The sequence below is a fragment of the Lampetra planeri genome, chromosome 41 (assembly GCF_965212315.1).
Source record: "Lampetra planeri chromosome 41, kcLamPlan1.2.h2, whole genome shotgun sequence".
Classification (NCBI taxonomy): Eukaryota; Metazoa; Chordata; class Hyperoartia; order Petromyzontiformes; family Petromyzontidae; genus Lampetra; species Lampetra planeri.
This window is the reverse complement of record NC_136147.1, coordinates 3,010,651-3,033,086: the sequence shown is the minus strand read 5'-3', so window position 1 is coordinate 3,033,086 and position 22,436 is coordinate 3,010,651. Positions and strand designations below refer to the sequence as shown.

At 57.2% G+C, this 22,436-nt stretch overlaps 1 protein-coding gene across 1 annotated transcript; it reads right to left on the bottom strand.

The window, feature by feature from the left end:
- Positions 1–3,079: 3,079 nt before the first annotated feature.
- On the bottom strand, positions 3,080–18,347 carry LOC144732081 (testican-2-like). Its single transcript, XM_078613341.1, is given in 12 exon segments — positions 3,080–4,913; positions 5,310–5,450; positions 6,158–6,220; positions 7,368–7,733; positions 8,923–9,034; positions 10,253–10,394; positions 11,377–11,494; positions 12,568–12,616; positions 13,321–13,329; positions 17,291–17,341; positions 17,343–17,432; positions 17,957–18,347. Coding segments are annotated over 12 exon segments (1,359 nt in total). The 5' UTR covers positions 17,969–18,347; the 3' UTR covers positions 3,080–4,707.
- Positions 18,348–22,436: the final 4,089 nt, after the last annotated feature.

Below are 22,436 nucleotides of genomic sequence, written 5' to 3'. Positions count from 1 at the left end.
GGCCGAATCGGGACCGAGGGCTGACTTTCACATCATCGGAGCGGCCGTCGCAACAATCTGGAAGGAGCGAAGAGGCGTTCTGGCGTAAACCTGACGGTGTGGAGTTCATTCGTGGGGGGGGGGGCTCTTTGGAACATTTACCAAACCCACTTTCCCATCGCTGTGATTGTATCCACTGACCACAGATGGTCACGCCATGAAACTTAAACAGCCACTCCTTCATCCACGACCATCCAACCACTTCTCGCTATGAGCAATGACGAGGCCGAGTTGGGTTACCACGTGTTTTTGTGCCCCCCCCCCAACCCTCATAGCCACCCTTTTGGTGAAGATCAAACGTGGAACGAGTTTGATGTCATCCTCCGACTGGGCCCGATCAAGTCGGGGGAGGTGGGGCAGGGCTGTGCAGGGGGTTGGGTTGGAGCAGCGAAGAACTCGCGACCAGAACGGATTTCCCCGTGGTCGAGACTGAGAACGGAGTGGCGGCCAAGGTGTGGAACGCGCACGAGAGGACGACCAAACTCACCGCCGAGAGAGATGTGCCGCTGAAGCGAGGATCGCGCGCAATCGCGCCGTTCGCGGATCGTTCCTTAATCCAGCAGTGGATTAACTGTGGCTGACAACGACGATGATGATGATGATCGAATCGTTTTTCGGGTCACCTCCAACCGGCGCTGGCGATAGGCAGGCGGACACTGAACGGGGTTGGACTGGCAAAGTTGTGACTACTCTGCTGTCGATGAGACGGCAAACGTTGAAACCGCTCCTCCAGAGTCCCTAGCTCGTGATGACTTGCATCCCACTGGGATTGTTGCACACAGCGTTGGTGTACGGTGTTTTGTCTGCAATATTTTGCTGTCTTTTCTTGGATTTTCTGTTTGCACTCAGTCACATATTCACTTTAAGATGTTTTTTATTCATGTTTTTGTTTTGTTGTTTGTTGTGGTTGCACCCGATTCAATAGCCGAATGGCTCACAGGGCTCTACCTAATAAATGAACTTGAACTTGAATGAACCAATGCTGCCGAATTCACGCACTGACAGAAGGCCGCGTGGCTGATGGAACGTGTAAACGTCTAAGAATGTATTTATTTATTTTAAGTGGAAGTGGGGGGCAAACACGTGAAAGGAGTCGAGTTGTCTGCTAATCTATTTAGTTCATCGTAAACGTTTTTTTTGTGGGGTTAGAGCGCGTAAATATATAAATGTGTCGTTCTCCCACCACCACCCGACACAGCCAATTCGTAAGGTTTGTCACGTAAACAAAACCCGCCAGTGAGTTACGAATTCAGCACACGGGTTGTGCGTCGGAGAGCAAACCCACAGCATTTACAATTGGAGCACAGTGACCTTCCGCTGGTGATCACAGCAACAAGCAGCCTCCGTCAGGCGATTTGGCAGCACTGTGAAGAAATCTTCCCGTTTCGGTCTTAAACGGAGGAGTGACGGTGATGCCATCACCGTGAGCCCATCAGGCGCGAAGACCGTGGGGTACACGTGGTTGTTCTTCATTCACAAAGGGGCTCGTGACCAGAGGTCGCAAACGGGTTTTGATTCCTTACCCGTACCCGTACCCGGCCGCACCAGGGTCGCAAATGGGTACCCGTTCCCTACCCGTACCCGTACCCTACCCGAAATGAGTGACAAACAGTTACTCACCAGTGACTCACGGCCTACCCGTACCCGGCCGCACCAGGGTAGCCGGGTATCGGGTAGGGTACGGGTATCGGGTACCCGGTTGCGACCTCTGCTCGTGACTCTGCACGGCCATGGGGGTGGGTGGGGTGGGGGCGTTCGGGAGTGCGCGAGACCAGCGTGATAGCGGCCTCTAGTGGCGGCAGTGGTACATTGCCACAAGAGCGCTGGGGGGGGGGGGCAATGGGGGGGGGGGGCAATGGGGGGGGGGGCAATGGGGGGAGGGCAATGGGGGGGCAATGGGGGGGGGGGGCAATGAAGAGTTGAGATCATCTTGGTTCTTTCGGTAAAGTCACGTAGAAGTAAAATAATAAAAATAAAACATAATAAAATAATTATTTTATTGTTTTATTTTTATTATTTTATTAGGAGACAGAGTCTGACTCTGTCTCCTTGACCGACCTGTTCTCCACCTGAAGACGGCTGCTTGCGTTGTGGCCGAAACGTCGTGAGAATTATTTTGTTATGTTTTATTTTTATTATTTTATTATTTCTCTTCTACGTGACTTTCCCGAAAGAACCAAGAAGATGAATCCCTGCAGTCACGAAAGCCTTAAATCGAAGAGTTGAGAGTTCGAGAGATAGGTGAACGGGACGAATCTCCTGCTTAAATGTCTCTTTGTATTCTTCCCCAACGACTCCGGTGACTTTTCTGTGTCATCTTTTACAGAGTTTCGCGTTCAACTGGGACCCAAAGCTCACGGGGGGTGGAGGGGGGGGGGCTCAAATAGAAACCTTTTGCGAGGAATCTGCATTAACACACGTACTTGTGGTGAACATGCAAACAAAACATGCTCTGATAATATTTGATGCATTGTCTTTGAAACTGATTGGTCCCCACCAGAGGCAGCAGCCTTCTTTAGGGCCTAGTCTCACCAGTGAGACACGTACTTCTTAGTTTTTTTTTTCAACGGTACGGAAGTTCACCAGCATTGACTCAAGCACGCCGACTGGCTGGGGTGAATATAGCGCATCTAGCGGCTGCGGTGGGTGCACGTGCTTCGAAACGCAACAACCGGCGAGAATCGATTCTCACGCGCGCGGTTCAACGTAGCGAGCGTCGTGACGGCCGCGTCCGGCACCTGAGCCGTCAAACATCGCCTCGCCTTGACCTCGTGCGGCTTAATCTACTTGCAACTGCTTTGTCCACATCTGAGCGAGTAGTTGTGCACGTGTCTGGGCGTGGCTTAAGTGTTTGGGCCCGCCCCTTTCTGGTTAGCTCCACCCCCCTCCCCCCCACGTCAAGATCTTAAAGACCAATCAGGGCAGCGCGTGACAACGAATCGCGTGACTTCGGATCGACGCCTGAGAGTGGAGTATCGACCGCAGTTTTCAGTTAAATCATCGAAACGCAAATTAAACATGGGCACGTCAATACAACTACTTGGTTTTCACGAAACCTACGTGTTTATTAACATTATAAATGTTTTGACGGTTGAGAGCCAAAAGGGTGCAAGGCTGCAGGAAAGGTGAAGAGAACCACTGCTCGACCGAGATTAGCAACCAGGGTTGCACAATTGCTCGCAACCGGTTGCAGAGACGTCCACGTACAAACGAGTCGGTTGCATGCAACCAAGTTGGTGTGGTTAGAGCTACCACCCTGTCGGATACTGACTCGGTGGGACGGTCTGGGAATCAGCATCTGCGTTCGGGTGGCAGGAATTGGCTTGTATAGGAACGCCTCTACTTACGAACATTCGACTTACGAACTTGAGAGACACAACCAAACCTGGTCCGTATGTCCAAGTTGCCTGTTCGGACCAAGAGTCGTAAGTTCAACCATCGCGCAATAGATGGCGGTGGTGGCATCTACATCTGCAGAACGTGAAGAACCAGTGGCATCTACATCTGCAGAACGTGAAGAACCAGTGGCAGCTACATCTGCAGAATGTGAAGAACCAGTGGCATCTACATCTGCAGAATGTGAAGAGCCAGTGGCATCTACATCTGTAGAACCTGAAGAACCAGTGGCATCTACATCTGCAGAACGTGAAGAACCAGTGGCATCTACATCTGCAGAATGTGAATAACCAATGGCATCTACTTTTGTAGAACGTGAAGAACCAGTGGCATCTACATCTGCAGAATGTGAAGAACCAGTGGCATCTACATCTGCAGAATGTGAAGAACCAGTGGCATCTACATCTGCAGAACGTGAAGAACCAGTGGCATCTACATCTGTAGAACCTGAAGAACCAGTGGCATCTACATCTGCAGAACGTGAAGAACCAGTGGCATCTACATCTGCAGAATGTGAAGAACCAATGGCATCTACTTTTGTAGAACGTGAAGAACCAGTGGCATCTACATCTGCAGAATGTGAAGAACCAGTGGCATCGACATCTGCAGAATGTGAAGAACCAGTGGCATCTACATCTGCAGAACGTGAAGAACCAGTGGCATCTACATCTGCAGAATGTGAAGAACCAGTGGCATCTACATCTGCAGAACATGAAGAACCAGTGGCATCTACATCTGCAGAACGTGAAGAACCAGTGGCATCTACATCTGCAGAACATGAAGAACCAGTGGCATCTACATCTGCAGAACGTGAAGAACCAGTGGCATCGACATCTGCAGAACGTGAAGAACCAGTGGCATCTACATCTACAGGAGATTATACAACTTTTATAACCATTCCCCGTGTGTGGTATACACTCCATGCAACGTGTTTGGAATCGACAGGAGTAAAGTTGGACTTACGAACAAATCTACTTTCGAACAGACCTCTGAAATCTAACTCGTTCGTAAGTACCGACGTTGAGTTGAACCTCGATCTTCGGCTACCGCACGGTTTGGATGATAGACCTCGGTGCTTTGGTGTACGGGGGTGGCGGTGGTGGTGGGGGGGGGGTATCATATGACATCTCTAAGTGTGGAATAAATTCTCATCGGGGTTTTATAATCGACGGTTCGTTTTTCCCCCGAACTCTGGAGCTCTGCCGGGATGGGTGACATCGGGAGCTGCGTGCCAGGGCCACCTGCATGGAGGAGGCCGTCGACTCCACGACCCTACCAGATGTACCCCCCCTCGTCGCCCGCCTCCAGGTCCTCCTCCTCCTCGTCCTCGTCATCCCCGTGCTCCTCGTCCCCCCTCTTCGTAGCGCCCGCCGCCGCATCGTCGTCCACCTCGTCCTCCTCCTGGTCATCGTCGTCCCCGCCTCCCGTGGGCCAGATCTGGGTGCCGGCGCTGCCCCAGTCTCCGGACGCATCGCCGTCTGAGCGGGGTCACGGGGTCACGGGGTCACGGGTTTGTGTGTGCGTGTTGGACTTCTTTCGCACCGTACGGAGCCAACTGTGCTAATCGGAGGTGCGGGGGAAGGACGACAAACTCGACACAGAAATTAAACTGAGCAGGGTCGTGGGGTCGCAGGATAACGGAGATCACTGGGGTCACGGTGAACCTGGCGCCGCGACTCCAAGTGGGGGGGAGGGTGTGGGGGTAAGTGGGGGGTGTTGGGGTGGGGGTAGGGGAGGGGGTGGCGTGGGGGTGGGGGTGGGGGGGTGAGTGGGGGGGGGGGTGTGGGGGTGAGTGTGGGGGGTGTGGGGGTGAGTGGGGGGGGGGTGTGGGGGTGAGTGGGGGGGGGGGGGGTGAGTGGGGGGGGGGTGCTCACCGCAGTCTGGGGTTCCGTGTGTGCGTGACCCCACCACCTCCTGGCCGAAGCGGTCCACGCACCAGCAGAGGCGCGCCGTGGCGCCAGCGCACTGCGCCGGGCGGTAGTAGCCATCCTCGTCGCAGCTCGGGGTGTGCAGCACTGCACGCGCACAACGCACGTGCAAAGCAAAGACAAAGGTCCCCCGGCCAGCCTTAACAGACTGTTGGAGCAAGTGCTGCTAGTGAGTGGCAACCGGTGAAGGCCGACACGGCACGCGAGGGGGGTGGGTTTTGCACCACCACCACCACTCACCGCCGCACTCACCGTCGCACTCACCACCACCACTCACCGCCGCACTCACCACCACACTCACCACCACACTCACCACCACCACTCACCGCCACTACTCACCACCACACTCACCACTACACTTACCACCACTACTCACCACCACACTCACCACTACACTCACCACCACACTCATCACCACACTCACCACCACACTCACCACCACACTCACCACCACACTCACCACCACACTCACCACCACACTTACTCACCACCACACTCACCACCACACTCACCACCACACACAGTCGCACGCCACCACGAGTGCCACCACCATCACCACCACCTTTACCACCGCCGCCACCACTATCACCACCATCACCACCACCATCACTACCACCTTTACCACCACCACCGCCGCCACCATTATCACCACCATCACCACCACCACCTTTACCACCACCTTTACCACCATCACTACCACCATCACTACCACCATCACCACCATCACTACCACCATCACCACCACCACCATCACCACCACCACCAGCAGCTGCCGCGTGGAGCACTCCCCTTACCCAGCAGCGTCTGTCCAGGCTGCTCCTGCTGGAGGCGCTCCACTTCGGCCAGACACGGGGGCTCTGCAGAGAGACGATGGCGAAGGTCGTGATGGTGATGATGGTAATGATGATGGTGGTGGTGGTGTCGGTGATTACAATGACGGTGGTGGTGACAACGATTGTGGTGATGACAGTGCTGGTGATGAAGATGACGATCTATGAGACTTCCTGTTCAACTCCAGCTGCCCTCATATCCGTGTGTCTCCATATCTGTATGTGTCCGCGTGTCCGCGTGTCCCCGTGTTTTCATGTCCACGTGTCCACGTGTCCCCGTGGGAACCCCGACACGGGCGGCACGTGGACACCACCCACAGGGCTACACAGACGGGTTCGTGATCCCCGTCATGGTCACACCGCCAATGTGCGAGCTCCTCAACACGGACCCCCCCCCCCCCTGCCTCCAAGTCCCTCTGTCCAGGCCAGAACGTTACTCGACATCATCATCATCATCACCACCATCACCATCGTCATCGTCGTCAGCCACGATCAATCCACTGCCAAACAAAGGACTCCCTCCCAAAGCCGCCGCAAAACCTCTCAGGATCTCGCCCCGGTACGATCTGCACAGTTCAGGAGACGATGAGACGAGTGATGAGACGAGTGATGAGGTGAGGCTTGACGAGGTTGACCGACACCAACCCCCCAGCCCTCCCCTCTCCCCCCACCCCAGGTCCCCACCTCCTTCCTCCCGCACCTCCAATTAGCACGGTTGGCTACACACGGCGCGAAAGAAGTTCAACAACAACCGCCGTTCGCCACGAAGTGGTGGTGACGTCACCACAACGCTTGTGCCAGGCTATGTGCACCTCGAGGCCACGACCGAAGTTCAACAAAGATCCAAAGATCCCCCGTATAGCCTTAACAGACTGTAGGGGCAAGTGCTGTTAGCGAGCACCTATGAAGGCCGGAACGGTACACAAGGGGATGGATGGCCAGCACCACGCCCGACCGCCTTTGTCTCCCTAGTGGCAATGTTTACACATCTCACCAGGTACTCATTTGAGGCTGAGTCGACCTAGGGGAGGCCCGGGACCGGTTCAGATAATCGTCACTGGGTGTTGGCCGTGAGCGGGAATCGAACTCGTGTTCATAGCGCAGCGTAGCGCTAACCGCTGCACCACCGCTCCCCCCCACCCCCCTACCCCCCCGCCCCCCCCCCTGCACTCACTGGGCCGCTGGTAGCAGGAGCACCACTGCGCCGCCTGCAGCTCTGCGCGCTCTCCGGGCGAGGCGCAGGAGCGCAGGAAGGGCCGGATGCAGTGCTCGTACTTGTCCTGGTAGATGCCGCTCAGCTCGGCCGCGTCCAGGCGCCGGTCCGCGTTGCCGTCCAGCCGCTCGAACATCCAACCCACGGGGCCCGCGCAGGGCGGAGGGGCGGCGGTGGCGGCACCCCCGGCACCCCCGGGACCCCCGGGACCCCCGGGGTCCGCGGCGGGCACGGCCCCGCGCGCCGCGCGCCCGTCCCCGTAGAGAACTCCGAACCAGTCCTTGAGACGGCCCGAGACGTCCAGGAGGTCCTCCTGCGTACACACCTCTGTGGGGGGAGGGGGGGGGGCACAAGGAGGGAAGGGGGATGTGGGGGGGGGCACGAGGGGCAGTGGTGGATGTTAAACGTTCCCAAAGAGGGGGTCGGGGTAGCAGTCCTGAAATAAATATAAACTCTTTAAACGGGGCCACAACACGAACAACATTTAGAAACGTTCAATGTATCGTCTCTGGTACATCATAAAATATCAATGTTGGGGGTCTCAAACAGGGGGCAAGATTGCATCCATGGCCCACCTACCCCGAATCCGCGTGAGTCTATGTGTCTCTGTGTGATTAGTCTATGTGTCTCTGTGTGATGAGTCTATGGGTCCCTGTGTGATGAGTCTATGTGTCTCTGTGTGGTGAGTCTATGGGTCTCTGTGTGATGAGTCTATGGGTCTCCGTGTGATGAGTCTACGGGTCTCTGTGTGATGAGTCTGGGTCTCTGCGTGATGAGTCTATGTGTCTCTGTGTAATGACTCTATGTGTCTCTGTGTGATGAGTCTATGGGTTTCTATGTGATGAGTCTATGTGTCTCTGTGTGATGAGTCTATGTGTCTCTGTGTGATGAGTCTATGTGTCTCTGTGTGATGAGTCTATGGGTCTCCGTGTGATGAGTCTATGGGTCTCTGTGTGATGAGTCTGGGTCTCTGCGTGATGAGTCTATGTGTCTCTGTGTAATGACTCTATGTGTCTCTGTGTGATGAGTCTATGGGTCTCTGTGTGATGTGTCTATGGGTCTCTGTGTGATGAGTCTATGGGTCTCTGTGTGATGTGTCTATGGGTCTCTGTGTCATGGGTCTCTGTGTGATGAGTCTATGGGTCTCTGTGTGATGGGTCTCTGTGTGATGAGTTTATGGGTCTCTGTGTGATGAGTCTATGGGTCTCTACGTGATGAGTCTATGGGTCTCTATGTCATGGGTCTCTGTGTGATGAGTCTATGGGTCTCTGTGTGATGAGTCTATGGGTCTCTGTGTGGCGAGTCTATGGGTCTCTGTGTGTCAAATCTGTGTGGTGAGTCTGTGGGTCTCTGTGTAAGGAGGTGAGGTGTGCTGAGGCGTGGGGTAACGAGGTGAGGAAGGCGAGAGGGTGTGAGGGCTGCATGGGTAAGGCGGTGAGGGATGAGGGACGAGGTGTGTAACGGTGAGGAGGTGAGGAATGAAGATGTGAGCGGCGGTGAGGAGGTGCCCCCTCACCATCGTGTGTGATGTCCTTGGTGCTGTCGGACGCGGGGACACACGGACACCGTCCGGGGCAGCGCATCGCGAGACGCTTCCCCGCCAGGCACGCCTGGTGCTGCATCTTGCACTGCGCGGACACGGGGTCACGGGGTCACGCGGTCACGGGGACACACGGGATATGGGGTCACGTGGACACACGGGGATATGGGGTCACGGGGATGCGGGGATATGGGGTCACGGGTCACACGGGATATGGGGTCACGTGGACACACGGGGATATGGGGTCACGGGTCACACGGGATATGGGGTCACGGGTCACACGGGGATATGGGGTCACGTGGACACACGGGATACGGGGTCACGTGGACACACGGGGATACGGGGTCACGGGTCACACGGGGATATATGGGTCACGTGGACACACGGGATATGGGGTCACGTGGACACACGGGATATGGGGTCACGTGGACACACGGGGATATGGGGTCACGGGGATGCGGGGATATGGGGTCACGGGTCACACGGGATATGGGGTCACGTGGACACATGGGATATGGGGTCACGGGTCACACGGGGATACGGGGTCACGTGGACACACGGGGATATGGGGTCACGGGGATGCGGGGATATGGGGTCACGGGTCACACGGGATATGGGGTCACGTGGACACACGGGATATGGGGTCACGGGTCACACGGGGATACGGGGTCACGGGGACACACGGGGATATGGGGTCACGGGGATGCGGGGATATGGGGTCACGGGTCACACGGGATATGGGGTCACGTGGACACACGGGGATATGGGGTCACGGGTCACACGGGATATGGGGTCACGGGTCACACGGGGATATGGGGTCACGTGGACACACGGGATACGGGGTCACGTGGACACACGGGGATACGGGGTCACGGGTCACACGGGGATATGGGGTCACGTGGACACACGGGGATATGGGGTCACGTGGACACACGGGATATGGGGTCACGTGGACACACGGGGATATGGGGTCACGTGGACACACGGGATATGGGGTCACGTGGACACACGGGGATATGGGGTCACGTGGACACACAGGGATATGGGGTCACGTGGACACACGGGATATGGGGTCACGTGGACACACGGGGATATGGGGTCACGGGGATGCGGGGATATGGGGTCACGGGTCACACGGGATATGGGGTCACGTGGACACACGGGATATGGGGTCACGGGTCACACGGGGATACGGGGTCACGGGGACACACGGTGGGGGGCGTGGGGGGGGGGGGTGACACGGGGACATAGCAAATGACCCCCCCGCCCCCCCCCCGTGCAAACCGTGCCCTGGGGAGGAGAGCACCTTGGAGGAGTAGGAGTGCCCGTCGGAGGCACAGACGGGGTCTCGGGGTCCGTGGGGGCATGGGGGGCACTGCTTGCGCCCAGGGGCCCCCCCTCCCTGCCCCACTCCCTCGGCCGGTCTCTTAGTGGCACCGTGCTTGCCGCTGAGGGCACACAGACCGCAATCGTCGTCATCGTCATCATCAGCAATATCATCTGAAGTGTCACTGTGTTCTCACTGCGAGGGTGGTGTCAGTGTGTGGTGTCTGTGTGTGGTGTCTGTGTGTGTGTGTGTGGTGTGTGTGTGTGTGGTGTCTGTGGTGTCTGTGTGTGGTGTCAGTGTGTGTGTCAGTGTGCAGTGTCAGCGTGTGGTGTCAGTGTGTGTGTGGTGTCTGTGTGTGTGTGGTATCTGTGTGTGTGTGGTGTGTGTGGTGTGTGTGTGTCAGTGTGTGTGGTGTCAGTGTGCGGTGTCTGTGTGTGTGTGTGTCAGTGTGTGTGTGGTATCTGTGTGTGTGTGGTGTGTGTGGTATCTGTGTTTGTGTGGTGTCTGTGTGTGTGTCAGTGTGCAGTGTCAGTGTGTGGTGTGCGGTGTCAGTGTGCAGTGTCAGTGTGTGGTGTGTGTGGTGTCTGTGTGTGTGTGGTGTCAGTGTGTGGTGTCAGTGTGTGTGGTGTCAGTGTGTGTGGTGTCTGTGTGTGTGTGGTGTCAGTGTGCAGTGTCAGTGTGTGGTGTGTGTGGTGTCTGTGTGTGTGTGGTGTCAGTGTGTGTGGTGTCTGTGTGTGTGTGGTGTCAGTGTGTGTGGTGTCAGTGTGTGTGGTGTCAGTGTGTGTGGTGTCTGTGTGTGGTGTCAGTGTGTGGTTTCTGTGTGTGTGTCAGAGTGTGTGTGTGTGTGTGGTGTGTGGTGTCTCTGTGTGTGTGTGTCAGTGTGTGTGTCAGCGTGCAGTGTCAGTGTGCAGTGTCAGTGTGTGTGTGGTGTCAGTGTGTGTGTGTCAGTGTGTGGTGTGTGTGGTGTCAGTGTGTGTGTGTCAGTGTGTGGTGTGCGGTGTCAGTGTGTGTGTGTCAGTGTGTGGTGTGTGTGGTGTCAGTGTGTGTGTGTCAGTGTGTGGTGTGCGGTGTCAGCGTGCGGTGTCCGTGTGCGGTGCCCCTACCCGCCGCCACCGCCACGCCGTGGCTCCGGGGCCGCGACGCACGTGGCCGCGTCGCGGCCCCGTCGCACGCAGCGCCGGTGCGGCCCGCAGCGCACGTCACGACACGGGTCCCAGCCGCCTGCAGTCACACACAGTCACACACAGTCACAGTCACACACAGTCACACACAGTCACACACAGCCACACACAGTCACACACAGTAACACACAGTCACAGTCACACACAGTCACAGTCACACACAGTCACACAGTCAGTCACACACAATCACACACAGTCACACACAGTCACACACAGCCACAGCCACACACAGTCACACACAGTCACACACAGCCACACACAGTCATAGTCACACACAGCCATAGTGACAGACAAGACAGAGACCCCCCATATAGCCCGCAGCGCATGTCCCGACACGGGTCCCAGCCGGCTGTACTCACGGGCACAGTCACGGGCACAGTCACAAAGACAAAGATAAAGATCACCCATACAGCCTTCACAGACTGTAGGGGCAAGCGCTGTGAGCGAGCACCTATGAAGGGCGGGACAGCACACGAGGGGGGGGGGGGTGGCCAGCGCCACGCCCGGCCGCCTTTGTCTCCCCAGTGGCGATGTTTACACATCGCACCCAGGTAGTAATGTTGAGGCTGAGTCGACCTAGGCGAGGCCTAGGACAAGTTCAGATACTGGTGTTGGTTGTGAGCGGGAATCGAACCCGGGTCGCCATGGTTCGTAGCGCAGCGCGCTAACCGTCGCACCACCGCTCCCCACAACAGGCACACACACTCACACACACAGTCACACTATGGTCACAGTCACACAGGCGTGGTCACACACAGTCACACTACAGTCGGAAGGCATCGTTACGCACAAAGCCGTTGCTCTACAATCACCACGTGCCATACATTCACAAACAGTCACAGCCACGGATTGTTTCCGCATCGTTGACGTTTGCGCATTGCACGTTGCAATGCACGTTGCAATGCACGTTGCAATGCACGTTGCAATGCACGTTACAATGCACGTTACAATGCACGTTACAATGCACGTTACAATGCACGTTGCAATGCACGTTACGAACTATGGCAGGAAGAGCGGAGAAGCCGGAGGAAACTCGTTCAGAAGAGGGGGTATAAGGTGGTGCAAACTGCGCACAGAGAGGCACCCGCAAAGGGAATCGACCCCGCGTCTCACCGGAGGCCCCTTGAGCCTTCGTCTGGTCCCAAGACTTGAAGGAATCGTCCTTCGCACGCACGCACGCAGAGACACAAAGATAAAGATCCCACCTTCTCCTCCCCGTATAGCCTCAACAGACTGTTGGGGCAAGTGCTGGTAGCGAGCACCTATGAAGGCCGGCACGGCACACAAGGGGGCCGCCTTTGTCTCGCCAGTGCTAATGTTTGCACATTGCGCCAGATACTCATTTGAGGCTGAGTCGACCTAGGGGCGGCTCAGGACCCGTTCAGGTAAACAGGTCACCAGTATTGACCGTGAGCGCGAATCGGATTCGAGTCGAACCACTACGCACACACACACGCAGCCACAGTTACACACACACGCAACCACAGTTACACACACACACACACGCAGCCACAGTTACACACACACACACACGCAGCCACAGTTACACACACACACACACGCAACCACAGTTACACACACACACGCAGCTACAGTTACACACACACACACACAGGACGCGTGTGACTTGGTAATCCGTGTGACGAATCTTAATTGGGTATCTGATTACGTGTCTAATTGGATGCCTAATTAATCGGTTGTCTATTTTGATGCCTACTCATGTACGTATCGTCAACTTCTTCCGCACCGCACGTAGCAAACCGTGCTCAACGGAGGCGCGGCATGTTGCGTCTCATTGAGTGTATAATTGGATGTCTTAATTGTAAGACATGTGCAGTAAAAGCAAGGAATAAATTATACACCAACCTCAACCTCCTGGGTAGCGTACAGCGTGGGGGGGGAGGGGTGGGGGGTTGGGTTAGAGGAATCACACAAAATCACTGTCCAATTACCATTGCAATCAAAATCACACATTTTCAAGGCCCATACTGGATGAAGATCTCCCGAAGACGTCGCCATCAGTCACTACAATCCACGCCGCTCCTGATATCACGGCTCCATCTCCAGCGGCGGTCGTCCCCTCTTGAGCGCGTCGCCCTCCTCACTCGAGGTTTTTGACGGTTCGAATACAGCGGCCGCCCTGATGAATACTGCGGCGTGTATTAACCATACGAATCCTACGACTACCACCACCAGGCACCCGTCTCCTTCACAGTCAAAGATCCAGTGACGCCATTCGCAAGAGCAGGCCATTGTGTGCCGGAGTCATGGTCCACGTTTGCCAAATTTCCCTCAACTACGCGCGAATCGCTCAAGTGGAATCTACATCGCAATCGAGACACCTCGCTTAAAAAAAACTCGGCAGCGTCCTCCTGGAAACGAGTCACGAGACTCGTTTCACTCCGTGACTCGACTCCGCTTGCCCTGGTGCGTCACGGGTAAAGCAGTCGCTGGTCGCTTGCAACGTCACCGCCCAATGCTCATCGGAGTCTCAAGGCTCGTTTTCAAGAGGCGCCTACTACTTTGGGATGTGTGTCCAATTCCTATCGGGGGTTTATTTTTTACGTAACGCGAGTTTCCTGCTCGCCGGACCAATTAAAAAAAATCACCACGCAGACGAGGAGGTAATGATAATGATAATTAAAACGGATAATTGCGCATTCCGTCCTCGGATTCCCGTGCGCAACGCATGAAAAGCAGAAAACCAAAACAGAACCCAGGGGCAGAGGTCGCAAACGGGTTTTGATTCCTTACCCGTACCCGTACCCGGCCGCACCAGGGTCGCAAACAGGTACTCGTACCCGTACCCTACCCGATACCCGGCTACCCGTTCCCGGCCGGGTATCGGATAGGGTACGGGTACCCGATTGCGACCTCTGGGATGAAGCCATGTTGCAGGCGCGGGTGGGTTGATTCTAGGAACTTGAATTGTGAGAAGAGACACGACGTTGGGAAATGAGTGACAAACGGTTACTCACCAGTGACTCACGGCCTACCCGTACCCGTACCCGGCCGCACCAGGGTCGCAAACGGGTACCCGTACCTGTACCCGGCCGGGTACGGGTAGCCGGGTATCGGGTACCCGGTTGCGACCTCTACCCAGGGGTAACCGACCGAACTCAAGAGGCAAGGCCACTTTAAAGAAGTGGGGTTTTTCAAAGCAGACTTTAAAAATATATCCTGACTCCGGTTGCCTGTTTTCACGTGGCAAGGCGTTCCATAGTTTGGGTGCCACGCTGAGAAAAGCCCGGTCACCAAAAACAGCACCTCCTCGACCTGGCAGTGCTAAGCAGTTGGAGATCAGTAAAAACCTTAAGGGCCTTGATGGAATACGTAGACGGATTAGTTCCTGTAAGTCACGTGGGCTGAGCCCTTTTAAAGCCGTATCGGTTAATAACAAGGGTGGCACAGTCGGGTTTTTTACAATCGGGTTTAATTGTTTTTTTATATTAAACCCGATCATCTGAGATTGGGAAAAATCCGGTTTAATTGGTTCTAATTTCGGCATCCGAGCGGAACTTCTCAACGATGGGCTTCATCCATTCCAAGCGAAGGAACTCACTGGCGCCCACAATTGTGGAGGAGAAGCTCCTCGTGTTCATCAAGACCAACCTGCCCGCCGCATTCTACGACTACCCCGTGCCCGACGGCCCCCCCGAGTACGATAGCAGCACCGACGAGGAAGCAGCCTAAGCCTTGGATCAGAGTTTCGTATTCAATAAACCAGGTTTTAATTCCCCGAAATCGGGTTTAATTGTATTAAATAAAAAAACCCGATGCCTGCCGCTGGAAAAATCAGGTTTTTTCCACCCATGGTTAATAAACGCTTTCAAGGTCCGCTGCACACAACGCATCAGCGTACTGCTCGCTGTTACTGCGCCCTCGGTGGCCACGAGGCGAGCAGTACAGCAAGTAGCGTCCACGGCTGGCGAGGCGCCGCGGGGAAGAACACGGCTGCTGTCCGTGGTGCTGAGCCGAAGCTGCGGCCGAACGAACAGAAGCAGCGAGGCAAGCAGACGGAAGCTGCGGGGATGGTGGTGGTGGTTGTTGTTAGGATGTTGGCTATGGCACTTGTGGTACTGGTGGACTACCTGAGTTTAATTTATACTGTAAAGTATTGCGATGCCTCTTCTTTAGTGGGGGCGAGGTCTTACTCAAGACATACATTTGCTAATGGTAGTGGCGGTGGTGGTGGCGGCGATGGTTGTAGTTGTAGTGGTGGCTGGTTACGGTGGTGGTGTTGTCGATTTTGTTGGTGCATCTGATAGTGGTGGCGGTTGTGGTTACTGATGGCGGTGGTAGCGGCGATGGTGGCAGTTGTGGCAGAATTCAAATGAGGCATGAGAGCGCGACAGGCGAGAGATGAATCGACGATACGGACGAGAGGAAATAGCGATGTAGCCAGGAAGAGACGGATGGCAGAGATGCATTCAGACAAGGTCAGAGGAAGAGAATTCTTATCTCAGAAGGGAGATAACAGGAGAGCAAAGGGAGTGATGTGGGGAGGGCGGATGCACGTGGGTGGATTACCTCGCCCAATGGACGCACTCTCACCCCGCGTTAAGCCACTTACGTACAATCGCTATTTTCGGCATACGTGTGGGTTAGTTAACTCAACAGACTTAATTACAGTAAACATGATTACAATGTCAAAGTTCGCAATCATGATTTGGTCTGATGGAAAGTTACATATACCCCCCCACCACCCCCCTCCCTCCCTCCCACATATACATCAGCCGGATCCGAATTAAAATCGGATGTTTGGGTTCAACCCCTACATACTTCCCCTGAATATTGTACCCCTTGAGCTTTCTGGGGCCCGAGGTAACCGCGTATCTGTTCATGCCCAGCACCAGCACTGTCAATGTCACTCCGTAACTGCGCACACGCAAGCTGAGTGTGTGTACATGGAGATGTGTGTCTGTATACTTGTGAGAGTGTGAGTGTGTTCACGTGCGTGAGATGTGTGTGAGTCTGTGCACCTGTGAGTGTGGGAGTGTGGCATGGTGCTGGTCACCCACCCACCCACCCCCTCGTGTACCGTTCAGACCGTCACGTGTGCTCGTCGCCTCGTGTGTACACGATGCGTGTGCGCGGTGCGTGCGCGGTGCGTGTGCGCGCACAAAGCCGGGTGATGTAGACAAGGCCGTGCAATCGTATTCTTTCCCGGCATGCGCCAGGAAAGAACAGCGAGGGAGATGCGGGGCAGACGAGGAGACGCCGGGGGGGGAGGGTGGGGGGCGAGGAAAGAGGGAGACGTCAGGGAACAGACAGAGAAGAGACGCGGCAGGGTGGGGGAGGGAGGAGTAGTAGTAGAAGCTGAGATCAAGCAGCGTGGAGAGCAGGACGCGTGGCGAGGAGCAGAGAGCAGGGGGAGGGGAGGGGGGGCAGAGAGAGAGAGAGAAGATCGAGTAGAGGACCTTGGGAGAGTGGGGAGCGAGAGGGAGGCTGATCAGGGAGAGCAACGATAGTGGAGAGGGGAGTAAGGGAGATTTGAGAGCGAGGGTCATGGGCTCGGGTGGGCACGGAGAGCGGAGATAATAGGGGGAGTAAGGAGAGCGTGGAGAATGGGGCGAGCTGGGAGAGCGTGAAGTGGGAGGGGGGGTAGGGGCAAGAATAGTGTGGTGGTGCAGGCACGAGGGGGGGGGGCAGGGAGGGTGCGGAGTATGGGGGAGGGTGTGCTGCAACGAGGGGGGGGGGGCAGGGACGAGGGAATGCAGGAACGAGGGGGTGAAGGAACCAGGGGGTGCACAGACGAGATGGGGGGGGGAGCAAGGACGAAGGGGGGGGGGAAAGCAGGGACGAGGGGGGGGGCAGGGAGGTTGGGGCGCCGCACGTCGTGGAATTTCCCGGGGTAGGCGAGGTCGGGGTGGGGGAGCGGCCCCCCCCGCGCCCCCCCGCAGCTTCAGCGCGCGGGACTCGAGAGGAAGTCGCGATGCGACCAGCAGCAGCAGCAGGGGGAGCCCGGCACACAGCGTCTAGAGAAGGGGGGGGGGGGGGCACAAAGACAAAGGTCCCCCGTATAGCCTTCAACAGACTGTTGTGGCAAGTGCTGTTAGCGAGCACCTATGAAGGCCGGCACGGCGCACGAGGTGTGGGTGGCCAGCGCCGCCTTTGTCTCCCCGGTGGCGATGTTCACTCCACACCGCACCTCTGGTTCGACCTGCGGGGAGGCCCAGGATCGGTTCAGGCGATCGTCGCCGGGTGTTTGACCGTGGGCGGAAATCGAACTCGGGTCGCCGGGTTCGTAGCGCAGCGCGCTAACCGCTACGCCACCGCTCCCCCCCACACACAGCCACGCACACGGCAGCGCCGAGATGCGTGCAGACTGCATAGAGGGGAGACACTGAGAAGGGGTGGGGGGGGGGAGATGTCGGGAAAGGGAGGACCGGGAGACGCGGGGAGAGATCGGGGAGAGCAAGACAGCTCCTTACCAACACCACTCACCACCACCACTCACCACCACCACCACTCACCACCACCACTCACCACCACCACTCACCTTTTCATGCATCGCTCCTGCAGAGCGCTCCTCTCGCTCTTAGCGCAGCTCCCTCCTCCTCCTCCCGTCTCTCTCCCTCCTCCTCCCGTCTCCTCTCTCCTCTCTCTCTCCCTTTTACTCCTTATCCCCCCGTCTCCGATCTCTTCCAGTGTCTCGTTATTTTCTCCCTCCTCCCCCGTCTCTCTCCCTCTCCTCTATCTCCCCCGTTCCTCTGCCTCTCCCGTCTCTCTCACTGTCTCTCCCGTCTCTCTCACTGTCTCTCCCGCTCCTGTGTCTCTCCCGTGTCTATCTCTCTCCTGCTCCTCCTCTGTCTCTCCCGTCTCTCTCTCTCTCGCGCTCTCTCCGTCTCAGCGCAGAGCCCACCGTGTGTGTGTCAACGATGCCTGGGCGCTGTCTCTCGCAGCGGAGTCGAATGTCGGAGTCGACGGATTCGATCCGGAAAAACGAACGCACGCTGCCTCTGCGGCGTGAACACACAACCAGTGTCATCATCATCCTCATCAGAACGATCATCATCAGCAGCAGCACTGCCATACACGTAATCATGACACAGATCATCAGCATCATCATCAGCATCATTATCACCATCATCAGCACCATCAGCACTGCCATACACGTAATCATTTCACAGATCATCAGCATCATCATCACCATCAGCATTGCCATACACGTAATCATTACACAGATCATCATCAGCATCATCATCAGCACCATAATTATCATCAGCAGCAGCACTGCCATACACGTAATCATTACACAGATCATCAGCATCATCATCAGCATCATCATCAGCACCATTAGCAATGCCATACACGTAATCATTACACAGATCATCAGCATCATCATCAGCATCATCATCAGCACCATCAGCACTACCATACACGTAGTCATTACACGGATCAGCATCATCATCAGCAGCAGCAGCAGCGTCATATACATCATCGTCCACCTAACACACATTATCATCACGACACATCATAACGATAGTAGACTGGTACAACATTATCATCATCATCACGCCGCACATAAATAACATCGTCATATGCATAATCATCATCATTACACGTGTAATCACACTCAACATCATCATCATCACGCACATTATCAAACATATCATCCCACACATCCGCATCATCAAAACAATTACACCACCATCAGCCTCATCATTAGTATTGTTATACACATCATAATCACACATCATTATCACACATCATTACACACACATCGTCATCACACACGTCGTCATCAACACACATCGTCATCATACATCGTCATCATAATTACACACACATTGTCATCATCACACGTCGTCATCATCACACGTCATCATCACACGTCGTCATCATCACACTCATCATTGTCAGTATCATCAGCCCTGTCATACACATCATCAATGCACACGTCATTAGCATCAACATGTTTATCACCATCACACAGATAATTATCATCATTATCCACATCTTCAACATCATCACAAACTCAACATCATCACACACATCGCCATCTGCAGTGGTGCTGGTGGTGGCCGAGCACAGTGTGGTGATGGTGGTGGTGCTGGTGGTGCTGGTAGTGGTGGTGATGGTGGCGATAGTGGTAGTGCTGGTGATAGTGATGGTGGTGATGGTGGTGGTGGTGGTGATGGTGGTGGTGGTGATGGTGGTGGTGGCTGAGCACAGTGTGGTGATGGTGGTGGTGTTGGTGGTAGTGCTGGTAATGGTGGTGGTGGTGGCTGAGCACAGTGTGGTGGTGGTGGTGGTGTTGGTGCTGGTGGTGGTGGCTGAGCACAGTGTGGTGGTGGTGGTGGTGTTGGTGCTGGTGGTGGTGGCTGAGCACAGTGTGGTGGTGGTGGTGGTGTTGGTGCTGGTGGTGGTGGTGGCTGAGCACAGTGTGGTGCTGGTGGTGGTGCTGGTGGTGATGGTGGTGGTGGTGATGGTGGTGGTGCTGGTGATGGTGGTGCTGGTGGTAGTTCTAAGCAGTGCGGTGGCTGAGACCGCTCGAGCCCGAGTGCTCATCGCGGAGGCGAGGCTGTGAGCCTCACGAGCCATGCCCGGCAGACGGGGGGGGGGCTAAGGGAATAGCGAGGGGGGGGGGCTGCGGAATGTCCACGTAATCGCAGCACCGCAGTGGATTCTTGAACCAACGTGTGCGGAGCTGTGAGCGTCAAGGACCCCCCCTCTCGCCTCCCCACTGCCCCCCCCCCACCCAGCTGGGGGCCTTAGAGTCGCGGGCGGTCTTCCCCGCAGGCCCCGCTAGGCGGCGACCCCGGGCCGCAGGGGGAGCCTCCCACAGCCTCACCACGAGACCCCCTCCCCACCCCTGCTCCTCCCTCCCCTCACCCCCTTGCTCCCTCCCCTCACCCCCTGCTCCCTCCCCTCACCCCCTGCTCCCTCCTGCCTCCCCCACTGTTTGCTATTCTGAGCGCTGCTCGGCATCGTCCTGGACTCTTGACTCGGCACCTCCTCCTCATCCTCCTCCTCCTCTTCCCCATTTCTCCTCTTCCACCTCCTCCTCATCCCTCCGCCTCTCTTCTCCGCTCCTCCGTCTTTCTCTCCCCTCCCCCCACGACCTCCACTCCTGTCGCTCCCGTACGCGAGGCAGTTACCTCGAGCTGACCTCGAGCTGACCTCGACCTGACCTCGAGGTTAGCTCGAGGTAACTGCGAGCGGCCGGCGATGGCGAGCCTGTGATTGGTGGGTGACTCGCTGTGACGTCAGAGCTCTGCTGCTCTCGCCTTCGAGCTCGAGGCGACGGTTGAGAGGTTGGGGGGAGGGAGGGGAGAGTGGGGGAGGGAGGGGGGGAGGGGAGAGTGGGGGGGAGGGAAGGGAGAGTGGAGGGGAGGGGGGAGGGGGGAGGGAGGGGAGAGTGGGGGGAGAGAGGGAAGAGTGGGGGGAGAGAGGGAAGAGTGGGGGGGAGGGGAGAGTGGGGGGGGAGGGGAGAGTGGGGGGGGAGGGAGGAGAGTGGGGAGGGAGGGCAGAGTGGGGGGGAGGAGGGCAGAGTGGGGGGAGAGAGGGGGGAGGGGAGAGTGGGTGGGAGGGAGGGGAGAGTGGGTGGGAGGGAGGGGAGAGTGGGGGGGAGGGGAGAGTGGGGGGAGGGAGGGGAGAGTGGGGGGAGAGGAGGGGAGAGTGGGGGGGAGGGAAGGGAGAGTGGGGGAGGGAGGGGGGAGGGGAGAGTGGGGTGGGAGGGAGGGAGGGAGAGTGGGGGGAGGGGGGAGGGGAGAGTGGGGGGAGGGAGGGCAGAGTGGGGGGAGAGAGGGGGGAGGGGAGAGTGGGTGGGAGGGAGGGGAGAGTGGGTGGGGAGGGTGGGGAGAGTGGGGGGAGGGAGGGGGGAGGGGAGAGTGGGGGGAGGGAGGGGAGAGTGGGGGGAGAGAGGGGAGAGTGGGGGGAGGGAAGGGAGAGTGGGGGAGGGAGGGGGGAGGGAGGGGGGAGGGGAGAGTGGGTGGGAGGGAGGGGAGAGTGGGGGGAGGGGAGAGTGGGGGGAGGGGAGGGAGAGTGGGGGGGAGAGAGGGGAGAGTGGGGGGGGAGGGAGGGGGAGAGTGGGGGAGGGAGGGGGGAGGGGAGAGTGGGTGGGAGGGAGGGAGGGGAGAGTGGGGGGGAGGGAAGGGAGAGTGGAGGGGAGGGGGAGGGGGGGAGGGAGGGGGAGAGTGGGGGGAGAGAGGGAAGAGTGGGGGGGAGGGAGAGTGGAGGGAGGGGGGAGGGAGGGGAGAGTGGGGGGGGGGAGAGTGGGGAGGGAGGGCAGAGTGGGGGCGAGGGAGGGCAGAGTGGGGGGGAGAGAGGGGGGAGGGGAGAGGTGGGTGGGAGGGAGGGAGGGGAGAGTGGGTGGGAGGGAGGGGGTGTGGGTGGAGGGGAGAGTGGGTGAGGGGGGAGGGGAGGAGTGGGGGGAGGGAGGGGAGAGTGGGGGAAGAGGGGAGGTGGGGGGGGAGGAGGGAGAGTGGGGGGGGAGGGGGGAGGGAGGGGAGAGTGGGGGAAGAGAGGGGTGAGGTGGGGTGGAGGGAAGGGAGAGTGGAGGGGAGGGGGGAGGGAGGGGGAGTGGGGGGGGGAGGGGGGAGAGTGGGGAGGGAGGGCAGAGTGGGGGGGTGGGAGGGAGTGTGGGGGGGAGTGGGGGGAGAGAGGGGAGAGTGGGTGGTAGGGAGGGGGGTGGGTGGGGGGATGGGGATGTGTGGGTGGAGGGAGGGAGAGGGAGAGGGGGGGGGAGGGAGGGGAGAATGGGGTGGGTTGGCGGGGAGGGGGGGAGGAGGGGGGCAGCGATCCAAGAGGTGGAGGAGCGACGGAGGAGGAGCGTGAGAGTGGGTTGAAAAAAAAGTAAAAACCAAAAAAATAGAGGAAAAGAATATAAGAAGAAGAAAAAGAAAAGAGAAAAAAGAGAAATAAATTTAAAAAGGAACGATTAATAAAAGACAAAAAATTAATAACAAAAAAAGAGAGAGGGTGGGAGTGAGAGGAGGGTGATCGGGAGGTGGGAGTGTGAGTGAGAGGGTGGGAGG